At 41.6% G+C, this 18,375-nt stretch overlaps 1 protein-coding gene across 1 annotated transcript in view; it reads left to right on the plus strand.

Annotated features, from left to right (window-relative positions):
* Positions 1 to 16,996, plus strand: part of TAB1 (TGF-beta activated kinase 1 (MAP3K7) binding protein 1) — a 626,748-nt gene extending 609,752 nt beyond the window's left edge. The window contains exon 11 of the mRNA XM_044071649.1: positions 16,013 to 16,996. Within this exon, the coding sequence (XP_043927584.1) occupies positions 16,013 to 16,223 (211 nt within the window). The 3' untranslated portion in view covers positions 16,224 to 16,996. The remainder of the gene's footprint in view (positions 1 to 16,012) is intronic.
* Positions 16,997 to 18,375: the final 1,379 nt, after the last annotated feature.

Below are 18,375 nucleotides of genomic sequence, written 5' to 3' on the forward strand. Positions count from 1 at the left end.
CATTGTCATCACAGTGTCCCAAAATACAAGGATTTGCAAGCAGAAGCTACCCATTGCAGATGCTGAGAAGAGCTGTCATGGCTAACATCAAAACTGAAGCAATGCTAATTTATGAACTCTAATCATGCCCTGATGTAAGAATTGTGTCCATTCCCGTCATGGTATTATAAATCCAATATACTTGTAGAAATTAAATAAGAGATTGCATAGAAAAGACAAATGCACTGAATGGTTCTTGGAGAGTGAAAAGATGATGCCTGGAAAGGGATACTAAATTATATTAAAGGAGCACTACTTTAGGTATTTTTAAGAAAACTTTGGACATGTATTGTGAGAGTGACTGTTTTGGGAGTGACTATTTTGGTATATTAGCAAGCTGGAAAGGTATTATTGCTCGTGCCTAAAATATGTATGTAGTGTGTATCCCTGTTGTTTTGTTCAGGTAGTGCTCTTAAGCAAGGAAGAACTGGTAGATCTACCTACTTCTAACACTGCTAAGGTTGGGAAGGTCTGGTACATCTAAGTATGAAGCCTGTAATTTAGTAACCTGATCTAGGGCTGGAACACCTTCCCTTCTGTGAAGCTGTAAGTGCTACAAGAAGCCAAGAAACCTGCTGCCAGGCAGTCTTGCTTCATAAAATGGACCTGCTTTGCCTGCTCCTTGGACCTTCATTCACATCCCCATTATTAAGTGAATTGTGAAGGGGATCCTCTACTTAAGGCTCCCAAGAAAGAGACCAATTCTTCACTTGGGAGCTTAACTTTTTAATAGAAAAATTGATCTCTTCCCCACAGAACCACCAAGCTCAAGTCCAGTCAACTTTGTATCTTGGAAAACGCTATTTTGGTGGCAGTTACTTAAGCAAGTAGAGTTCTGCATACCTTAATATGTAAAGAATAGTGTACTGTTTTCCATAAGGTTAGGATAGTGCTTAGGACCAAGTCCTGCTTTATTCCACTGGTGATCTCTGAACTAGCTTTTAACTAAACATTCCATTTATCATTGTGCTACCCTAAGCACTAAAACAAGTTAGAAAGTTTGCTGCACTAGTGAATTTACATGTTGACAGAAGAAAAGCCTGTGGAGAAACAGACCAGGTGTTTGTTTGCTTTGTGGCAGAAAAGCAGAGCAGACCAATCTTCAAACCCTCTCAAAATGTCTGGCTAACTCTATTGCTTTCTGTTACGACCAAGACAGGAAAGCATGACTGTAGCATGTTAATGCTGACTCCACTAGACTGGCAGCTACCATAGCTGCCTTCTTTAAAAAAGTGGTTGTACAAAGTATTTCTGAAGCAGCCACATGAAGCTCCATCCTTATCTTCTGTAAACATTATGAACTGAACATTCTGTCAAGGAGCAGAGCAGGATTTCCACTGTAGTTTTTCGTGTGTGTGTGTGTGTGTGTGTGTGTGTGTGTGTGTGTCCCAGGTCTGTGGTCCAGGTGCATGCTGCTTTAGTACACTACCCAAGCATTTTAGTAATGCTACAGCAGTGGTACTTAAGAGAAACACAGTACAGCTGTGTGGACGTACTGTAACAGTAGATGTTCTTCATAGTCAGTGGTCCAGTACTGATTCTTTGGGTCCTCCTGCCATGCAGAAGCCCACGACCAGCCTGATTTCCAGAGTCTTATCATCTACAGCTGATGGACATCTGAAAGTTAATGTTCAAAAGTCAGTGTATAAGAGAGGCATTCGTCAGTGCCAGCTTCAATTCCTTCTAGCCGTTGAGACTGGTGCACTACTACTTTTATCAGAGTCGCAGTCAGCTTACTCTTTGGGAGTCCTCCCAAGAGTCATTACTGCAGCATTGACTACGAAGAACATAGTACAGTTGTCACACTTGAATATAATATTAGATGTTCAAGTAGACCAGTGTTGCAGTACAAACTCCCACCTTCTTACCCTCATACTGGGGGGGGGGGGGGCAGTTTTCCAGGCAGTTAGCTCCTATCCATCAACATCCCCTACTTCTACTTCTACCACGTGAATGGAATGTTTTCCGATCCCTGAATAAAACTTGTAGACCTCTGAATGGGATGTGCTGTCCTCAACCATCAGACTGCTCTTCACTGCCTATGACTATCTTCAGGTCTTTCTAGACGGATGATCCTCTTATACCATGGTAAATGCTTGTATAGTTGTTCATCATATTGATCACTGCTGCAGTAGCCTTAGCTGTATGGGTTATATCCTGTCAAGAATATAACAGCCAGCCAAATTTCAAAGCTTCAGAGCATCTTCCTCACAGGCAAACCATCAATCAGCTCAAGTTGAGCTCTCTAAAAAGACAGGTGTGGGTGCAAAGCCCTTGAGAGCTTTCTTGCCACCAAAGAGTATGTTCTTCTGTGGCTTTCGAGGTTCCTTGGTTGTCTTGTGCTCTTCCTTTGCTGAGCAGATAAGCTTTCTTTGTGGGGAAAAAAAACTTCCATTCAGTAGTTTTTGTTAATTATTAATACTAGGAGTTTGTGTTTTAACAGACCGTCACAAGACTATACTGTACTTTTAAATGGGAGCACTTTTTTCCTGTCAGTTTAAAAGTAGTTTAAAGTAACTGAAAACTATTTTTTGCTGTGGAAGCCTCACAAAATAAACAATTTCGCCAAAGTGTTTTAAAGAGCTTTTTGCTGTGTTTGTCTGTAAAAAGTGACTTTTAAAGACTTAGTTTAACAGTTTGTCAATCCCACTTTCGGTCTTTCTTCAGCCACAAAAAGAAAAAGTTTAGCAAACAGCCTTTGCCATCACAGAAGGCTAACAATTTCCCTCAGCCACAGGTGGGTTACTATGCTGTGGCCATTAGCTGTGTCTCAGACCACTTATATTTTACCCTGGCTCCTTCTGTTGTAACACCTACAGTCAGTTTGGACTGGGATTTGGCCATGTCCTCTGCAGCTATTGGATGTCCCCTCAGTGTGCAGTGGAAAGCCACTGTTGTCAGACCTGTGAAAGGGAATAGGGAAGAGGAAGGCTTTCCTGTTTAGACAGAATGCTGTGCCCATCCCTAAGAAAGCTACTGCTGCCATTTATAACACTGTTGGCTCCATTTTTTCCTTTCAAAAAGAAATAGAAAACTAAACATGCATCTACTCCTACTCAAATTTCCTTAGCCAGACCCAGCAAACTACTTCTGTCTAAGGGTTTTATTCAGGCATCTGATCCTTCTTATTTATTGCTTTCTGGTAAAAGAAAGGATACCTTTTTTTCCCTCAAAGAGATTCAAGGTTCTGAATCTAGACAGGAAGATGAAGGGACAGATACAGGCTTTCTCCTCAGTTGTCTGGTTAGGATGCAGAAGAGAGCTCCATTTCTGATTCTCCCTTTGGATTTCCTCTTTCTTTGGAATTATTAGCAGAATGTGCCAGTGTTTTCCGTAGGAGCAAACTGAAGTTTCTCAGTTCCTCAGAAAATTTTGAGGCTTTGTAGAACGAATTTCCTGAACCTTCACCAATTCATCTATTTCTGTTAGCTTTGGAAGATGTGTATGTCTGTAATTTTCCTGATAACCATGCTGCTACCCCTAAAAAGGCACATAGAATGTATAAAGTTCCAGGATCGTTTTACGTTTTTACGTGTTCTTTCCAAACCTGACCCAGTAGCTCTAGATTTAGTTAATCCTACTGCTGCTAAACAGTTAATTCCTATCCTACCCCTTTCTGATAAGGACGGAAAGATTATAAATGGGTAAAGGAAAATAGTGTATGCTTCTGCAAATTTGATTTTCAGAATTTTGAATTGTCAGGCTATGTTTATTCAGACTAATTGTGAAACTATTAGGAATGTCTAGTCTACTGCGGTGGTGGTGCTGCCGTAGCATTGTCGCCTCATTGCAAGACGTAGTCCCATTCGATTCTCAGCTAGAGCGTCTTCTGTATGGAGGCATACGTGAATGGGGCGTGCTTTCGTTGAAGGTTGTGCGTCAGGGCTGGTAACCACCGGTACGTAAAAATCCACTACCAATCATTAACGGACCGGAGTTCCGCTGTGGCGACCCCTAACTGGGAAAAGCCGAAAGACACAAACAATTAGGAATGTCTTGTCTGCAGTTTCTTCTGATGCAAATTCTGGTATATTTTACTTAGTTTCTTCTATTGTACTTGTCACTAGTGTGTGAATGATAAAGTTGATAATTCTTCAAAGGGCTATGACTGCTGACACTGCTTTGAGGAGGTTTGCCTGGCTGCATTCTGAGTACCTCGCAAGAGGATGTGAATAATGAGATTTTATTTTCTCTCTGATATTCACTTTATGGTTCCCTTGCTGCAGAGGTTATCAGAAAGTGTGATGGAAGGGAATCTCCAAGATTTTTCTGCCCTCCTTTTTCAAATTTTTTAAGGGATTCTCTAAACCTCATCCAATTTTGGCAAAATTGCGAGGATGTTCCAAAAATAATTCAGAACCTCCCCAAGTCAAGGACAGTTGAACTAGTCAGTTTGACTATTTAGGACCTTGTTCTGTCCTCCCACCCTGGCAGTCCCATTTCCCTTCCAGAAAGTCTGAATCTCCACTTTTCTTTTTGGCAATAGATAGTTTTAGACAAATGGATTCTGAAGATCCATCATCAAGGTTATAGATGACAGTGAGAGCATATTCATCCTTGCCAGGGGGTTATTCCTCATTCACCAGACCAGACTATCTTATTTCTACTTATCCTTCATTGCTTGATGTTCCAGGGAGTGATTGAACAAGTTTCTCTTTTCCAAGTAGGGAAAATATTTTATTCAAGAATGTTTTATTGCCAAAGAAAGAAAGAAGATGCTTGGAGACCAGTTCTGGATTTTTCTTTCTTGAAAGTGTTTATGATAGAGCCTAACATCAAAATGATGTCACTTCACAATCTGTTACCTCTTCTTCCTTATTCAAGTTTTCATGGTAACATAATGTTTAAAAGATGTTTATCATCACATTCCTTTTCATCCAGAGTTCAGGCATTTCTTAAGGTTGTGTGCATCTGGATCACATTATCAGTTTTCTGTCTTGCCTTTTGGACTATCCACAGCACCAACATTGTTCCCAGACTGTCTAGCTGCAGTTATAGCTCATTGCAGGCTGCAGGGTATCCACATTTTCCATATTTAGACAACTTGCTTATCTTAGTAAACTTGTTTTTCAAATTATCAGGAATCTCTTACCTGGGTTTGGGATCACTTACAAAACGAGAGATTTGAAGAGAACATTCAAATGTATTTTATGACTTTTTCTCACAGGATTGTTCCTGAGGTGTGAGCTAGACACCTCAGTTTGAAGAGCTTTTCTTCTACAAGAAAAAAAAAAATCTATATCTGGATCTATTTCTAAGTTTTTGTACTCAGACTTTGGTCACTGTGAGGAAATATCTCAAGATTTTGAGTCTCATGGCTTCTGATTTTCATGATAACTCTGGCAAGGTTCCGGATGAGAAAGATACAGTGGTATCTGAAGTCCATTTGGCCTTTGCACCAACATCCTCTGTCATTTCACATCCCAGTACTGGAGTTTGTCCAAAAGGAAATCACTTGGTGGAGACAGCAAATATCCCTAAATCTGGGACTCCCCTTCTCCCTCCCTGTTCCAAAACAATCCAGTCACAGCAGATGCCATATACTTTGCTTGGGAACAGTTTCAGGAGGGGTAAAAGTGAAAGGTATGTGGGACACCAAGGGCAGATGCAAGCACTTAAATATAAAAGATATGCTTGCCTTGATCAAGGCATTCAACTCTCTGAATTATAATTTGTCCCTGAGACCTCTTCAAGATGTTACAGACAGTACCACGGTCATGGTACATCAAGAAGCAATGGGCTCCAGGTTGTTGGGATATAGCTTCACAGCACAGTCTCAGTCTACAGGCATCCTACATTACATTAGAGCAAAACTGTGTGGCAGAGAAGCTAAGCAGGAAAAGGGCAGACTCTTTTGAATAGAAACTGGATCAGGGGATCTTCCAAGATATGGTCCATCTGTGAGGAATTCCTCAAGTAAACCTGTTTGTCTCCTCTCTACACAATCAATTAGCAAGATTCTGCTCTAGAACTGCATTTAAGAAGGCCTATAAGACAGCTGTCTTTTCTTTTCCTTGGACAGGTATGTTCCTGTATGCTTTTCCACCCTTTCCACTGGTATCCAGCATACTTCTGAGTATTCCGAAGAAATCCCCCAATATCATTGAGGTAAATCCCTTCTGTCTCAGACACCAGTGGATGTCCTTCTGCATCACTGTTGCAGTATTCAAAACAGAAGGCATCTCCTGCCCAGGGCAGCCTGATGCTCGGCCAGTATGTAAAAACCTAATGATCTTGTGTGTGGCGTACGTCACATTTATGCTCCCTGCACAGAACGTAGAACATAAATGGGGCATACAGATGCAAATACTCAGAACTTCTTTGCCACCAGTTTGAATGCTACTTTTACTAATTGGTCTAAACACCTTGTTGCTGTACCAAATACATGACAACAGATAATTGCCCCGTTGGAGTTTTTTTTTTTTCCTTTCTTTCTTGGTCTTGTGTTTTATTTTAGCACTTAGAGTTCATGTCATCCATGAAGGGAAGTGTGGTAGAAAGGTTCCCCATAAGGATTATCACCAAATAGTGTCTTCTTTGTTTGGGTGCCTCCCACGACCATACCTATTGTAGTGTCTGTAAGGCATTTATGCCAAAACACTCAGAAGCTGTTTGTCTTCCTGGCCATTTATCTTGAAAACCAATGGCTTAAACAGTTAACCCAGGGTACCATGACAGAATCCTTTAACCTCGAGATAATCCCAGTTGGTAATAAGAAGACCAAGAACTCTCGACCAGATTCTGCTTTGCAGCTTCCACTGGATGTAACGTTAGAAATGGGTAATAGCTCTGCAAGTTGTTCAATGTTTACATCGGATTCCTCTGCTGTGACCCAGACAGATGCCAGCATGGATCAGTCCTTTCGCACATCCTCGGAGGCTTTGCAGGTATCTGCTCCAGCTGTCGAGGGGAAATGTGGTTGATTATCTTGGAGGGTCCTAGAGGGATTCCACAAATGCTGGTCAGGGAGGAGGTTCCGGGTTCTCTTATCGAATCTTGCCAAGGGTTGAAACCTCCTGTATTTCTTAGAGCCGATGTCCCTTCCAAGAAAAGAGAAAAAACTGAAGCATGCTTCAGTCTGTCCTAAGGATCCTCAAAGGGAATGGCAAGAGTTTACTCGGGGCTTGTCTGCGTTGATGGCCCTAAAGCCTCCTCAAGGGGTTTCGGTATTTGCTTCTCCTTGGACCTTTACCCCTTCTAAATGACTTGGGAAACCAGATTCCTCGGATTAGGATTCAGTGTCTAATGAGGGTACTTTGTCCTATTCTTCACGTATGCCTTTGCCTTTGGCTTATGGTTCTGATGAAGAGGAGTCTGTTAGCCTTGAGCCTCCTTTTGAGGAATTGTCCTTTGGGGACACAATTGTAGGATGATGGAATACTTTAAGTGGGATTCTTTTCAAGTGTCTGATATTCAGAGAAGATATTATGAGTTGCTTCAGGTGGATACTCCTAAACTATTGGCAGTTGCTCCTATGCTGGCTGCCATGTTAAATACTTTCATTGCTGCTTCCAAGTCTCCTGATTCTCGGACTCCTGCTCCTAAGAAACCTGATAAGTTCTATAAGGTTCCTGAGGATGTCAGTTTTTTTAAATGTCCTTCTGCTGCTCCTGCTATGGTGTCACTCTCTTCTGACAAACTTTCTTAGCTTTTGCCCTCTTCCAAACTTTTGCCTTCTGATAATGAGAGTAGGCCAACGGAAAGGATTGGTAAGAAAGTTTACACTGTTTCTACTTTGGCCTTTAGGGCTGTTAATTACCAGACCCACTTGAACAGGTATACTGTGGCCTTGATTTTTCTATCTTGCCATGTTATATTCTGCTTCTCAAGTGGCTTGTTTCTCTGTTAAGTGGAGCTATGATGCTGCTGACACGTCTGCTAGGACTGCGTCTTTTGGATCTGTCACGAAGCTTCATCTTCAGTCTCCGCCTGAGGACATTAAGCCAAGTTGTTGGATGTTCTTTTGGATAATGAACATCTTTTTGAGACCGCTGCTGCTAACATGTTTGTCTCTTCAAGAGAAAGGCAAAACCTTGCAGGACCTTAGACATATTTTTGCCTCTCCTATCCCTAAGTTCTGGAGGAATTATCCTTCTAGATCTGCTTTTGTTTGCAGGCAACTCTGCCAGGCCTCCAAGGGCAGGAAGAGTGGGAGGTGAGACCCCTCAGTTAAGGCTTCTCAGATTTCTGTGGCCCAGAAGCCTCCTTTATCTGATAAGCTTGCTTCTTGACAGTTTGCCTCCACTTCTTTCAGACAAGGTTCCTCCTTTCCCTTTGTCTTCCAGTTTGGTGACTCATCACTTCAGACTCTTGTATTCTTTCTATCAGCCATCATGGTTACTTCATGGTATGAAAGTCTCTCCCTCCTTTTTCAAGGACTCCTCAACCTCCTCCAGAGCAATTTCCTCATTTCCCAGAGGATTGTGATTCCTAATGAACCAAGTAACCATTTAACCCACCCACCTCCTTCCCAAGATGTGTAAAGGGTTTGTACTTCAGGATGTTCCTCTTTCCTCGAAAGGAGGGCACTTTGAGACCTATTCTGGATCTCTCCTGGCTCAACACCTTTCTCAAGGTCCCTTCTTTTAGCATGCTTACTCTTCAAACTCTGTTTCCCCTTTTGTTACCCCAGGCTTTTCTGGTGTCCTTGGATCTGAAAGATGCTTACCTTCATATCCCTATTCACCCTCTTTTTAAGGAATTGTTTGTTTCTCTGTCTACCTTTCATTTTCAGTTCCCTGCTTTGCCCCTTTAGCCCTTTATAGCCCAAAGAGTATTCACAAACTGGCTAGCTCCTGTTTTTGCTTTCTGAAAGCTTCAAGGTATTCAGATGTTTTCTTATCTAGACTACCTGTTGCTTCAGGCACCTTCTCCCAGTTGCCTGTAACAGGATCTGAAGTTCACCATTTTTCTTCAAAGTCTGAAGTTTACTATCAAGTTCCAAAACTTCATCCCGACTCCCTCTTAGGATCATGTGTACCTGGGATGCAGGATTCAGACAATGCCAATGTCTACCTCTCTTCCACCTCCAAATGTTTTGTCATTGACGGCTTTCTTTCAGTGTCTTCTTCCTCTGACTGGCATGCCAGCCAGGGAGTTTCTTCAGTTCCTGGGATTCATGGCCTCTTCTATTCCAATGCTTTATCTTGCCAGACTGCATATAAAGATGCTTCAGTGGTACCTCAAGTCAGTTTGGCTGCAGCATTGTCACCCTCTGGATTTCAATGTACCTCTCCCTCCCTGTCTAAAGAAAGAATTTGAGTGGTGGATTCATCAGTTTGCTCTCAACCCAGGCAGGCCATTTCAGCCTGCAGTCCCTTCTCAAGAACTGTCCACCAATGCCTCAGACGTGGGGTGGGGGGCTTCTTTTGGTCAACTGAAAGTTCAGGGTCTGTTGCCACCCCATCAGCAATTAGACCATGTCAGCATCAAAGAGATAAGAGTTCTGACTTTGGCCCTTCAGGCTTTTCACCCCATGTTCTCTCCAGGCCCCTTGAAGGTGTACACAGATAACACTTCAGTGATTTAGTATGTCAACAAGCAGGAGGCAAGAAATCTTTACCTCCTCTGCATGATGGCTCTTCAGGCTTGGGAGGTGGCTCTCAGTTATCAGTTAACTCTTCAGGCAGTACACATTCCTTTAGAGCACAGTCTAGTGGCAGACTCTCTGAGCAGGTCCAAAACACAGGCTCATGAATGGATGCTTCACAGAGATGTGTTTCTTAACATTGTCCATTGGTGGGGTATTCCTCAGGTAGATATTTTTGCCTTCCCTCTGAACAGGCAGATTCCTGTCTTCTGTTCCAGAGTGCAATGCCATCTGGCATGGAAGATGGACAGCCTTTCTTTCCCTTGGAAGGGGATTTTTCTTTATGCCCCCCCCTGTTCTGCTTCCAAGAGTCCTGCAGAAGATTCAGCTGGACTCCCTGAACATCTTCACTAGTGACTCCCTTTTGGCCAAGACAGCACTGGTTCACCTTCTTAATTCATCTAGACAGGGGCAGTCACCACAAATTAGCTCATCGGTTGGATCTCCTGACACAGGACAAGGGGTCTGTCATCCATCCTCACTTGTCCACTCATCAACTGATACTATGAGTGATAGGGTTTTGATCCCTTTCAGGCACCTCTTTTTCTGAGGAAGTGTTCAGGGTTTTGCATGAGGCAAAGAAACCCTGTACCAGGAAAGCTTATATGTCCAAATGGAAAAGATTTTTTGTGTGTTGCTGTGTTCATAGCCAGGACCCTTTTTCTGGTCCTCTTATTTGTGTGAGTTGCTCCAGTCTGGCCTGGTCTACTCTTCCATGAAGGCCCATTTGTTAGCCATTTCTGTGTGTCTGCCTTTGAATCCACCATTGACTTCTCGTTTTGAGGTCAAACAATTTCTTAAAGGTGTCCTGCATATTAGACCTCCAAGGAAACTTATTCTTCATTCTTGGGACCTTAATTTTGTTTTTGATATATTGACTCCTACCACTTTTGATCCTGCAGGTTCTGTTTCTTTGTAGTTTTGTTCCTGGAAAACTGTTTTCTTGCTGGCTCTTACTTCTGCTCACAGAGTTTCTGAGCTCCAGGCCCTTATGGCCATTCCTCTTTTTTTTTTTTTTTTTGCTTTTTTTTTTACAGGGACAGGGTATCCCTTTGTACTAAGCCTTATTTCATGCCCAAGGTAGTAAATGAGTTGTCCTTGAATTGGGTGGTACAACTCCCTTCATTTTTCCCCTTCTCCTCAGTCTGCTAGTAAATGTCATCCTGCATACCTTGGATTTGCACAGACAGCTCAGGTATTGTTTGGATAAAACTATGGCCTTCATAAGCCTGATCAGCTTTTTGTTTCCTTTCATCCCAGGGCATTGGATTTGGCTGTTTCTAAACAAAACATCTCCTCCTGGATGTCTAAGCCCATTTGATTCTTTTCATGGCAAATCTCTCTCTACTTCTTTTAGAGCTCATTCCTCTAGGGCTTTTGCCTCTTCTGGTGCCTTATTCAAGGGGTTGGACACCAATTCCTTCCTTGAAGCTGCTGTTTGGTCTTCAGTGAATACATTTACTAAGCATTATAAGTTGACATGGTTTCTAGAGCCAGAGCAAGTTTTGCTGAAACCATTTTATATGGGTTTGTTGAGGGCTTTTCTCAGCCATCCACCTCCCATTTTGTTTCTTGTGTTTTTTTACTCTCCCTTCTGTTTCAGATACTGTAGCAGTGATGTAGGACATAGCACAGTTGTGTAAATTCTTACTGTAACAGTAGATGTCATTCTCTTCACTACTGCAGTATTCACTCCCTTCCTCCAACCCTCTTTTGCCCGTTCTGGTTTTTGTTTTAGATTCCCTTATTTCTGAGGGTTTCCCCTTTTCTTCTGCATTGTTTCCTTCTGGATGTACATGGACTCCTGTGTCCTTTGGAAACTGTTCTCTTCTAGGGCAATTCAGTTCTGGGTAGTTTCATCCGTATGTCCCTTTTTATACCCTACATTCTGTGTGGGGAGCATAAATGTGATGTACGGTGCATACAAGATCATTTGGTTTTTATATATACTGACCAAGCGTCATCTGCCCAAGGCAAGAGTTCCCTTCTGTTTTGGATTCTGTAACAGTGAAGAGAAAGACATACTGTTATGGCATGATTTTACACAACTGTACTTCATTATTTTGGAAAAGGCCAGGGGCAATTACCATAAGCTTCCTCACAGAGTGGATCTACTTATGCAAGATCAGGGGTGTTTGATACACCCCAACTAAAATCAGCTTCAACTGACTACCAGGATGCATGGGTCTTAACTGTAGGCACCTGTTTACTGATCATGTGCAGCATGTACTAATGGAGTCATGAAAGCCTGACATCATATCTCAGTAGATGGAAAAGGTGTTCAAGTTGGTGCGAACAAAATAACCAGCACCCATTCAGGTCTAGTAGTTCTCTAATTTTATAGTATTTGTGTGAGTTACTATCCTGGCATTTCTTACACTTCCATCAAGGGTAATTTATTGGCCATTTCAGCTTGCCTGCCCATGGATCTTTCTCTTTCAATGCATTCTCATGTCAAAATGTTTAAGGGAATTTTGCGTAAGAGGCCTTCAAGAAATCAAGCAGCCTCCTCCTTGGTATCTTAGCTTCTCTAACATAAAATTAACACTTGCTCCATTTGAACCAATTAACCTGGATGGCTTTGGTCTCTTAACATGGAAAACAGTTTTACTGATTGTTCTGACCTCTGCAAGAAGGGTGTCCGAGTTGCAAGCTCTTAAAGTGAGTCAAACCTATCTCATTTTCCACAGAGAGACGGTTTCTTTGAGAAGTAATCCTTTTATGCCTAAAGTCATATCAGAGTCTACTTAAGCCAAATTATCCATTTCCCCATTATCTTTTCTGAACCTAAAAATAAGGGAGAAAGGATACCCCATACCTTGGCTGTCCACAGACAACTCTGATACTGTCTTGACAGAATTAAATCTTTCAGATCTTCGAATCAATGGTTCATTTATTTTGAAGTTAAGAAGGGGCAACCTGTGTCAAAACAAACTATTTCCAAATGTTTGTCTAAGGCTGTTGCTTTTTGTTATACTCCTCACAACAAAACTATTCTAGGCATGGTCAAGGCTCACTCTGCCATGACATTTGGCTATATCTATGGCTTTTTGGAAAGGGTTTGATTCTAGAAGTAGCAGTTTGGTCCTCTGCACATATGTTTTCAAGATGTTATGAGCTTGAATCCTTCTCTATGTCCAGGTCAGACTTTGCTGGGCCCATTCTCCAGGTGCTCCTGGATCCTTTTCCTTTCACCTCCCGAATGTAGTAAGCTGGAGTAATTACCCATATAGCTAAAGCTACTACAGGAGTGATCAATATGGTGAACATAGTGCAGTTGCATAAATAAACATACCATAAGAGTACATGTTTGAATGATCACTGCTGCGGTAGCTGCTTCCTCCCACCATTCCCTTTGTTTTTTCGATGTGTTGTTTATGCCAGGGTGTGCATTGTTTTTGTTCCTAGCTTTGGAAGCTGGCCAGCTGTTAACCATGGCAGGACATAACCCATATAGCTAAGGCTACTTTTAGTAGTGGTCATTCAAACATTTACTGTTATGTTAAGTTTTACTTACAGAACTGTAATTCATTTTTGCTGTTTGCACAGTTTGATTCTCAGTCTTGGCTTATGTCATGGCAAGTCCCAGTGTTTTATGTTTAAAACGTAAGTGTTCATATGACCACCTGATATTGAGTCATGACCAGCACCTGCATTGCCTGGGAGAAGAGTGTGATATGAAGTTTTACTGTAAGTGTCTGAGTTTTTCTGGGCACCTGCAGATTTTGCGAGAGAAACCCACGGACCGCATCCTCTCTAATTCAAACAGCTTTGTTGGCTGGGATGCCACAAATTACTGAAATTGCCAAGATGGCTTGTACCTTGCATAAGTGTTCTACCAAGGTGGAAGATGTCCTTCATGTAGGCATACATGGGCTTATCCTTTGCTACCTCACTCAGCTTGCATGTGGCCATGACCTGTCTTTTGCAACTGTATAACCTGGGTCACCATTATTCTGTGATCAAGATATATGTAATCTTCTCTTTCTGCTTATCATGATCTTCTAGAGTGCAGCATTTGGGCCCAGCACCAGCTGTTTCTTAAGGGGCAGTGCTTCTTCACCCACCTTTAAAAGAACTCCCTTTCATGGTTGCCAGGTATGCCATGCCATTCAGATTTGCTGGTTTAGTGATGCTAAAATGTGTTTCTTTGAAAGTATTGTTTCTGGTACCTATGAGAGCTGTGTGCAGTCTTTGTGCTGCTTGCCTTCATATATACCATCATTATCTGTCTGTAACAAGGATTGTGTGCCTCTTTGGACCAATCCCCATTTCTTTCTGAAAGTGTTTTCAGAATTATGCATGAACCAGTTTGTTAATTTTGTTTTCTTTGTGGGAACAGAAGTCAAGGGAAAAGTCATTCATATCCTGTATGCACACTCTGCTCCATTATATTATGAACTGGGTGCATATGTTTGGGACTATGTAACATCTACTGGTATCTTTTGATTTAGGGTGGTAAGATGTGTATTTGCAAAGCAAATCATTTGTGAGTGGAATGCTAACTAATTGGTCTTTGTGACATCATGTGGCATTGGCTATTAGAAACTGCTGTGGTCAAAGGCCATTCCGGTAGATGCATGGTCAGCTCCAGCAGGAATCTGTCCACTGCATATGTTTGTGCTGTGGCTTGTTGGATGTATGTTTACACCCTTACCAAGCGTGGTTGTGACAACAGCATGGTCCTTTACATGATCCTGCTGGAGTTCAGTGCGTAGTTTTATATATCCCATTCCAGTCAATCTTTAATAGTTACCCTATTTCCCATTAGAGTGCATCATTTGCAGTTCTTCATCCCTGATGAGCATATATACTCACTTATCTGTACCCCATAGGTCACAGTCCATGCATACCCAGTGCTCACACACAAATTAAAAAAGTATCCCAGCTAGGTTCAACTTTTTACAGTTCCACATATTAAGCCAGTGTTCTGTGGAACAGCAACACCAGACTCGTATTCATCTAACTACATGTAATTACATATTTTAGTCTTAAAAATGTATATATATCTAATGTTGGTTCCACCTTTTGAAGTTTATCAGTATGAATACCTGGGGATTATGTCATCATCAAATTTATCTTTTGGTACTCACAATAACTTTGTTAGCAGAAAAACTGTGAAACAAATACATTATTTTCTGTGGTACAGCAACAGTGTGAATGAATCAGTATGTGGCTGTGGTTGTGGTTATTTAATGTTTTATTGGTAAACTGAATTAAGAGCAAAGTTGGGTGTACCAATTCCTTTGAATTTGTAGTGGTACAAAAGCAAGCTGTGGTTGCCTTTTTATTTTCAGTAGTGTTATGAGGTTATTACTGAGTACTCTGATGCCCTTATCGCCTTAGTGCTTACATTCCCCAGATGACTTATCCTGTGGGACTTCAGTGTCAGGAATGATGATGATCATCCAGTGGCTTATGATCATCCAGTGGCTTTTGTTAAAGAATTCCTTAGCTTTAAGAAGGAATTCAGCCAGATGTGCTTGGGTGATAACCTTTGCTATCCATAGATTTGAAAGTGCTGTGGATTTTAACTTCCATCTTTGTGTTTTAATGAGTGAATTGATGGTATAACTTTTCACTTGGTCAGATGACTTAGTGTGCATAGACTGTCCCACTTGGGTTTCTTGCAGTAGACTTGGTCAGATCACTTGCATATTTTAAACAGTTTCTGGACTGTTAGTTTGCCCTTCTGAGGAAACTCCTTTGAATTGTCATGAATCCCAACTGATGCACTTTGTCAGAATAGTGACACTGTCAAGGAAAGGGTTTTTCCTTAACATAATTTGTAAGGTTAAGGTTAGGGACAGGAGAAGTCTTAGGGTTAGCACTTATGAGTAAGGATGGGTGGGGGAGGAGGCTTCATCAACTGTGTCAGCTTAAAGAAGAGGGCATTAGAATAGTTGCTTATAAAAACTGAAGCATTTCATGGTAGCTGCAGATGAAATCTGATGGCTTAGAGCATTTAATGCAGCCTGAGATCAAACAGTTTTCTTATACTTAAATTTACCAATGCATTACATCCAGTGTCAGCATATGCAGGTTTGATGCATCCTGTGCACACATGAGAGAGGAATGTTAATAAAATGGTAAAAAAATAACAGATGCATCTTAATGTAGTGTATCGCCAGGTTCAACTGTACACTTCTTGCAGGTATGCCCTTGAATAAACAAAAGTTATGCAAACAGTTGTTGCTTCATAATTCTGGCTATCCTGTTTCTTATGAAAATATAAGCCCCACACTGACGTTTGTATACTAAGGTAGGAGGCAAAAAATAGCTTCACAAGTCTTTACTTTGGTGGAAAAATATATGCAATATTGATCTTATGCAGATTTGAAATTTACTGTTCTAAAACTGGTTTTCTTTCTTTTTCTGTTTCAGTCAGAGTCCAACAGCAACACTTCAGTCTACAAATACTCATACTCAGAGCAGCAGCTCTAGTTCAGATGGGGGACTGTTCCGTCACCGCCCACCCCATAGTCTACAACCTGATGAGGATGGCAAAGTTGAACCTTATGTGGATTTTTCAGAATTTTATCGTCTCTGGAACATGGATCATGGTGACCAGACTACACCAGTTATAGCACAATGAAAAGCATAATAGAAATCCGTCTAGAAGAAGAAGCATGTTGGGTGCCGGACACCTTATGCTTCCACTGCAATGTTAAGACATGTATCAAAAATGTGGAAAAGCTTCATTCTTTGGCTATTAAACAAAAGTGAATAGTCTTGGGATCACCAACTTTTAGCGTAGTTTACAAGTTCCTCACTTTGAACATGTTATGGTTCTGTGTTACAGATACTGAATTTTCTTTTGAACAGCCTCATTCGTACACCAAAAGCTGGATATCAGAGCCTTTCTGAGCCTACCATTTTTGGTAATCTATGGACTGGTCCTGACATCTGCCAGTAGCTCCAGAGTGCAGTTTTGCACACACAAGGAAATCCTGCTGCTTCACCATGTATTTATTTATTTTTTTATCAAAAGTAAAGGAGGGTAGTATCTTTAGACGACACAGGATTTGGAGTAACTCATAATGCTTATGTAGTGGAGGTTATGGAAGTAATGTTGATTTAAGTGAGAGAGATTTGTCAATTATATTGGTTTCCAGAACAGACAAACTTCCAGGCAACTGAGCATGAACTGGAACACTAAGTCTCTAATGCTTCTGCAGCCTAGTTCAACACTGGTTATTCAGACTTCCTTTGGAAGTTTACACTGTACCCCTAGCTGCAGATCATAGAGACATTCCAGGTTTCCCAGCCTAATGTCATCTTTATTAATATTTAATTGTATTTTGTATTTAATGCTGATAAGTGCCTGATAATCATGTTTAGCATAAAATAAAACAAACTCAGAAAATCTGTTACATGAAAATCACTGTCTCACCATCTATACCTGTAACCTAAGGTATTGTTTTGTAAAAGTCAGCTTAGATTTTAAAAAGTGCATTAATCTCATGTCCCTTTCTCTTATATGCAGGTAATTTTAAGTTGTACATACCCACAGTACATTTTGGGTAAATACATTTTCTTTTCAGTCAGATTGACATGACTCATCAGTTGTGTGATGCACCACTGGGAGACTAGCAAACTGTGGAGCACAGAATTTGTGATCCATTGCATCCGTGAGATTGCTGCAAACATGTGAACAAGTTTACACTCTAAATCCCACAGTTTTTAGAAACATAGTACCTGCCGTTAAGAGATTTTTTTTTTTTTTAATCTTTAAGGTTATGTTGATGGAAGATGCTGTCACCATCACTACTGAAGGTTAGTGGTCCTGCTCCCTTGATGTTCTTCATCTCACATTGCTGCAGTCCTTACTTATGGGTAGTCCGCTGTCCTCGGTCGGCCCGAATACCAAAGTATTAGGCTGACGTCGGTCATGGGCGCCTAGATCTGACATCAGAGCGTCAGGGTATGAAGGCGCATGACCGACGTCATATCCTCAGTCTTTTTTGCCGCATGGTCCGATGCAGAAGCAGCGTTGCAAGTGCCGTTCGGCGTTCTGAAATTTTTCGTTTTCGGAGTTTCAGACCGATACCAAGTTGGGCTAAGTACCCGTTGGGAATATTTTTGTTTTTCTTGCCTCAGTTACTTACGGATGTCAGAAAAAGTGAATAATTGCATTTCTTGTGGGAAACAGATACCGCATAGGGATTACCACTCGCTTTGTATTCCTTGTTTGGGACCGGAGCACGGCGTAGTCGGGTGTCGGTTTTGTGCTAGGTTTAATAAGCGCACTATAAAACGGAGGTTAGATTGCGCTAGGTTAGTCTTTGGCAAGAGGTGTAATTATAATATGCCGTCGGATGTTCCGGCGCCTGCTTCTACTAAGAAGCGCAAAGACAAATCTTTAAAGCCTAGGCAGGATGATTCGTCCGTTTCGGACGCCGGACCTTTAGAAGCTACAGCTGAACAGGTGGATCCGGCTGAAGTTTCTGTTGAGTCCCAGGGGAAAACTTTGATTTTACAGGATGTGGCCTCTCAGGAGGCAGGTCAGGCTGAAGGGGCCTCTCAGGTTACTATTCTCCCTTCTATGCCTAGGGTGGTTAGGCCTTCTGCTACTGTTTCTAAGGCTCCTTCTAAAGGCAGGTCTGTCTTGCTTTCCTCTGGTGTCAGTTCTGGTTCTTCAGGGTCTGTGCCTAAAAAGCACATGCTTAAAATGGCAGAGGATTTGATTACTTTAATTAGAGGTTCTATGCCCCCTCCTGATAAGAGGCCCAGGATGGAGCCAGAGT

The sequence above is a fragment of the Protopterus annectens genome, chromosome 1.part0 (assembly GCF_019279795.1).
Source record: "Protopterus annectens isolate FY-2018-M chromosome 1.part0, PAN1.0, whole genome shotgun sequence".
Taxonomy (NCBI): Eukaryota; Metazoa; Chordata; order Ceratodontiformes; family Protopteridae; genus Protopterus; species Protopterus annectens.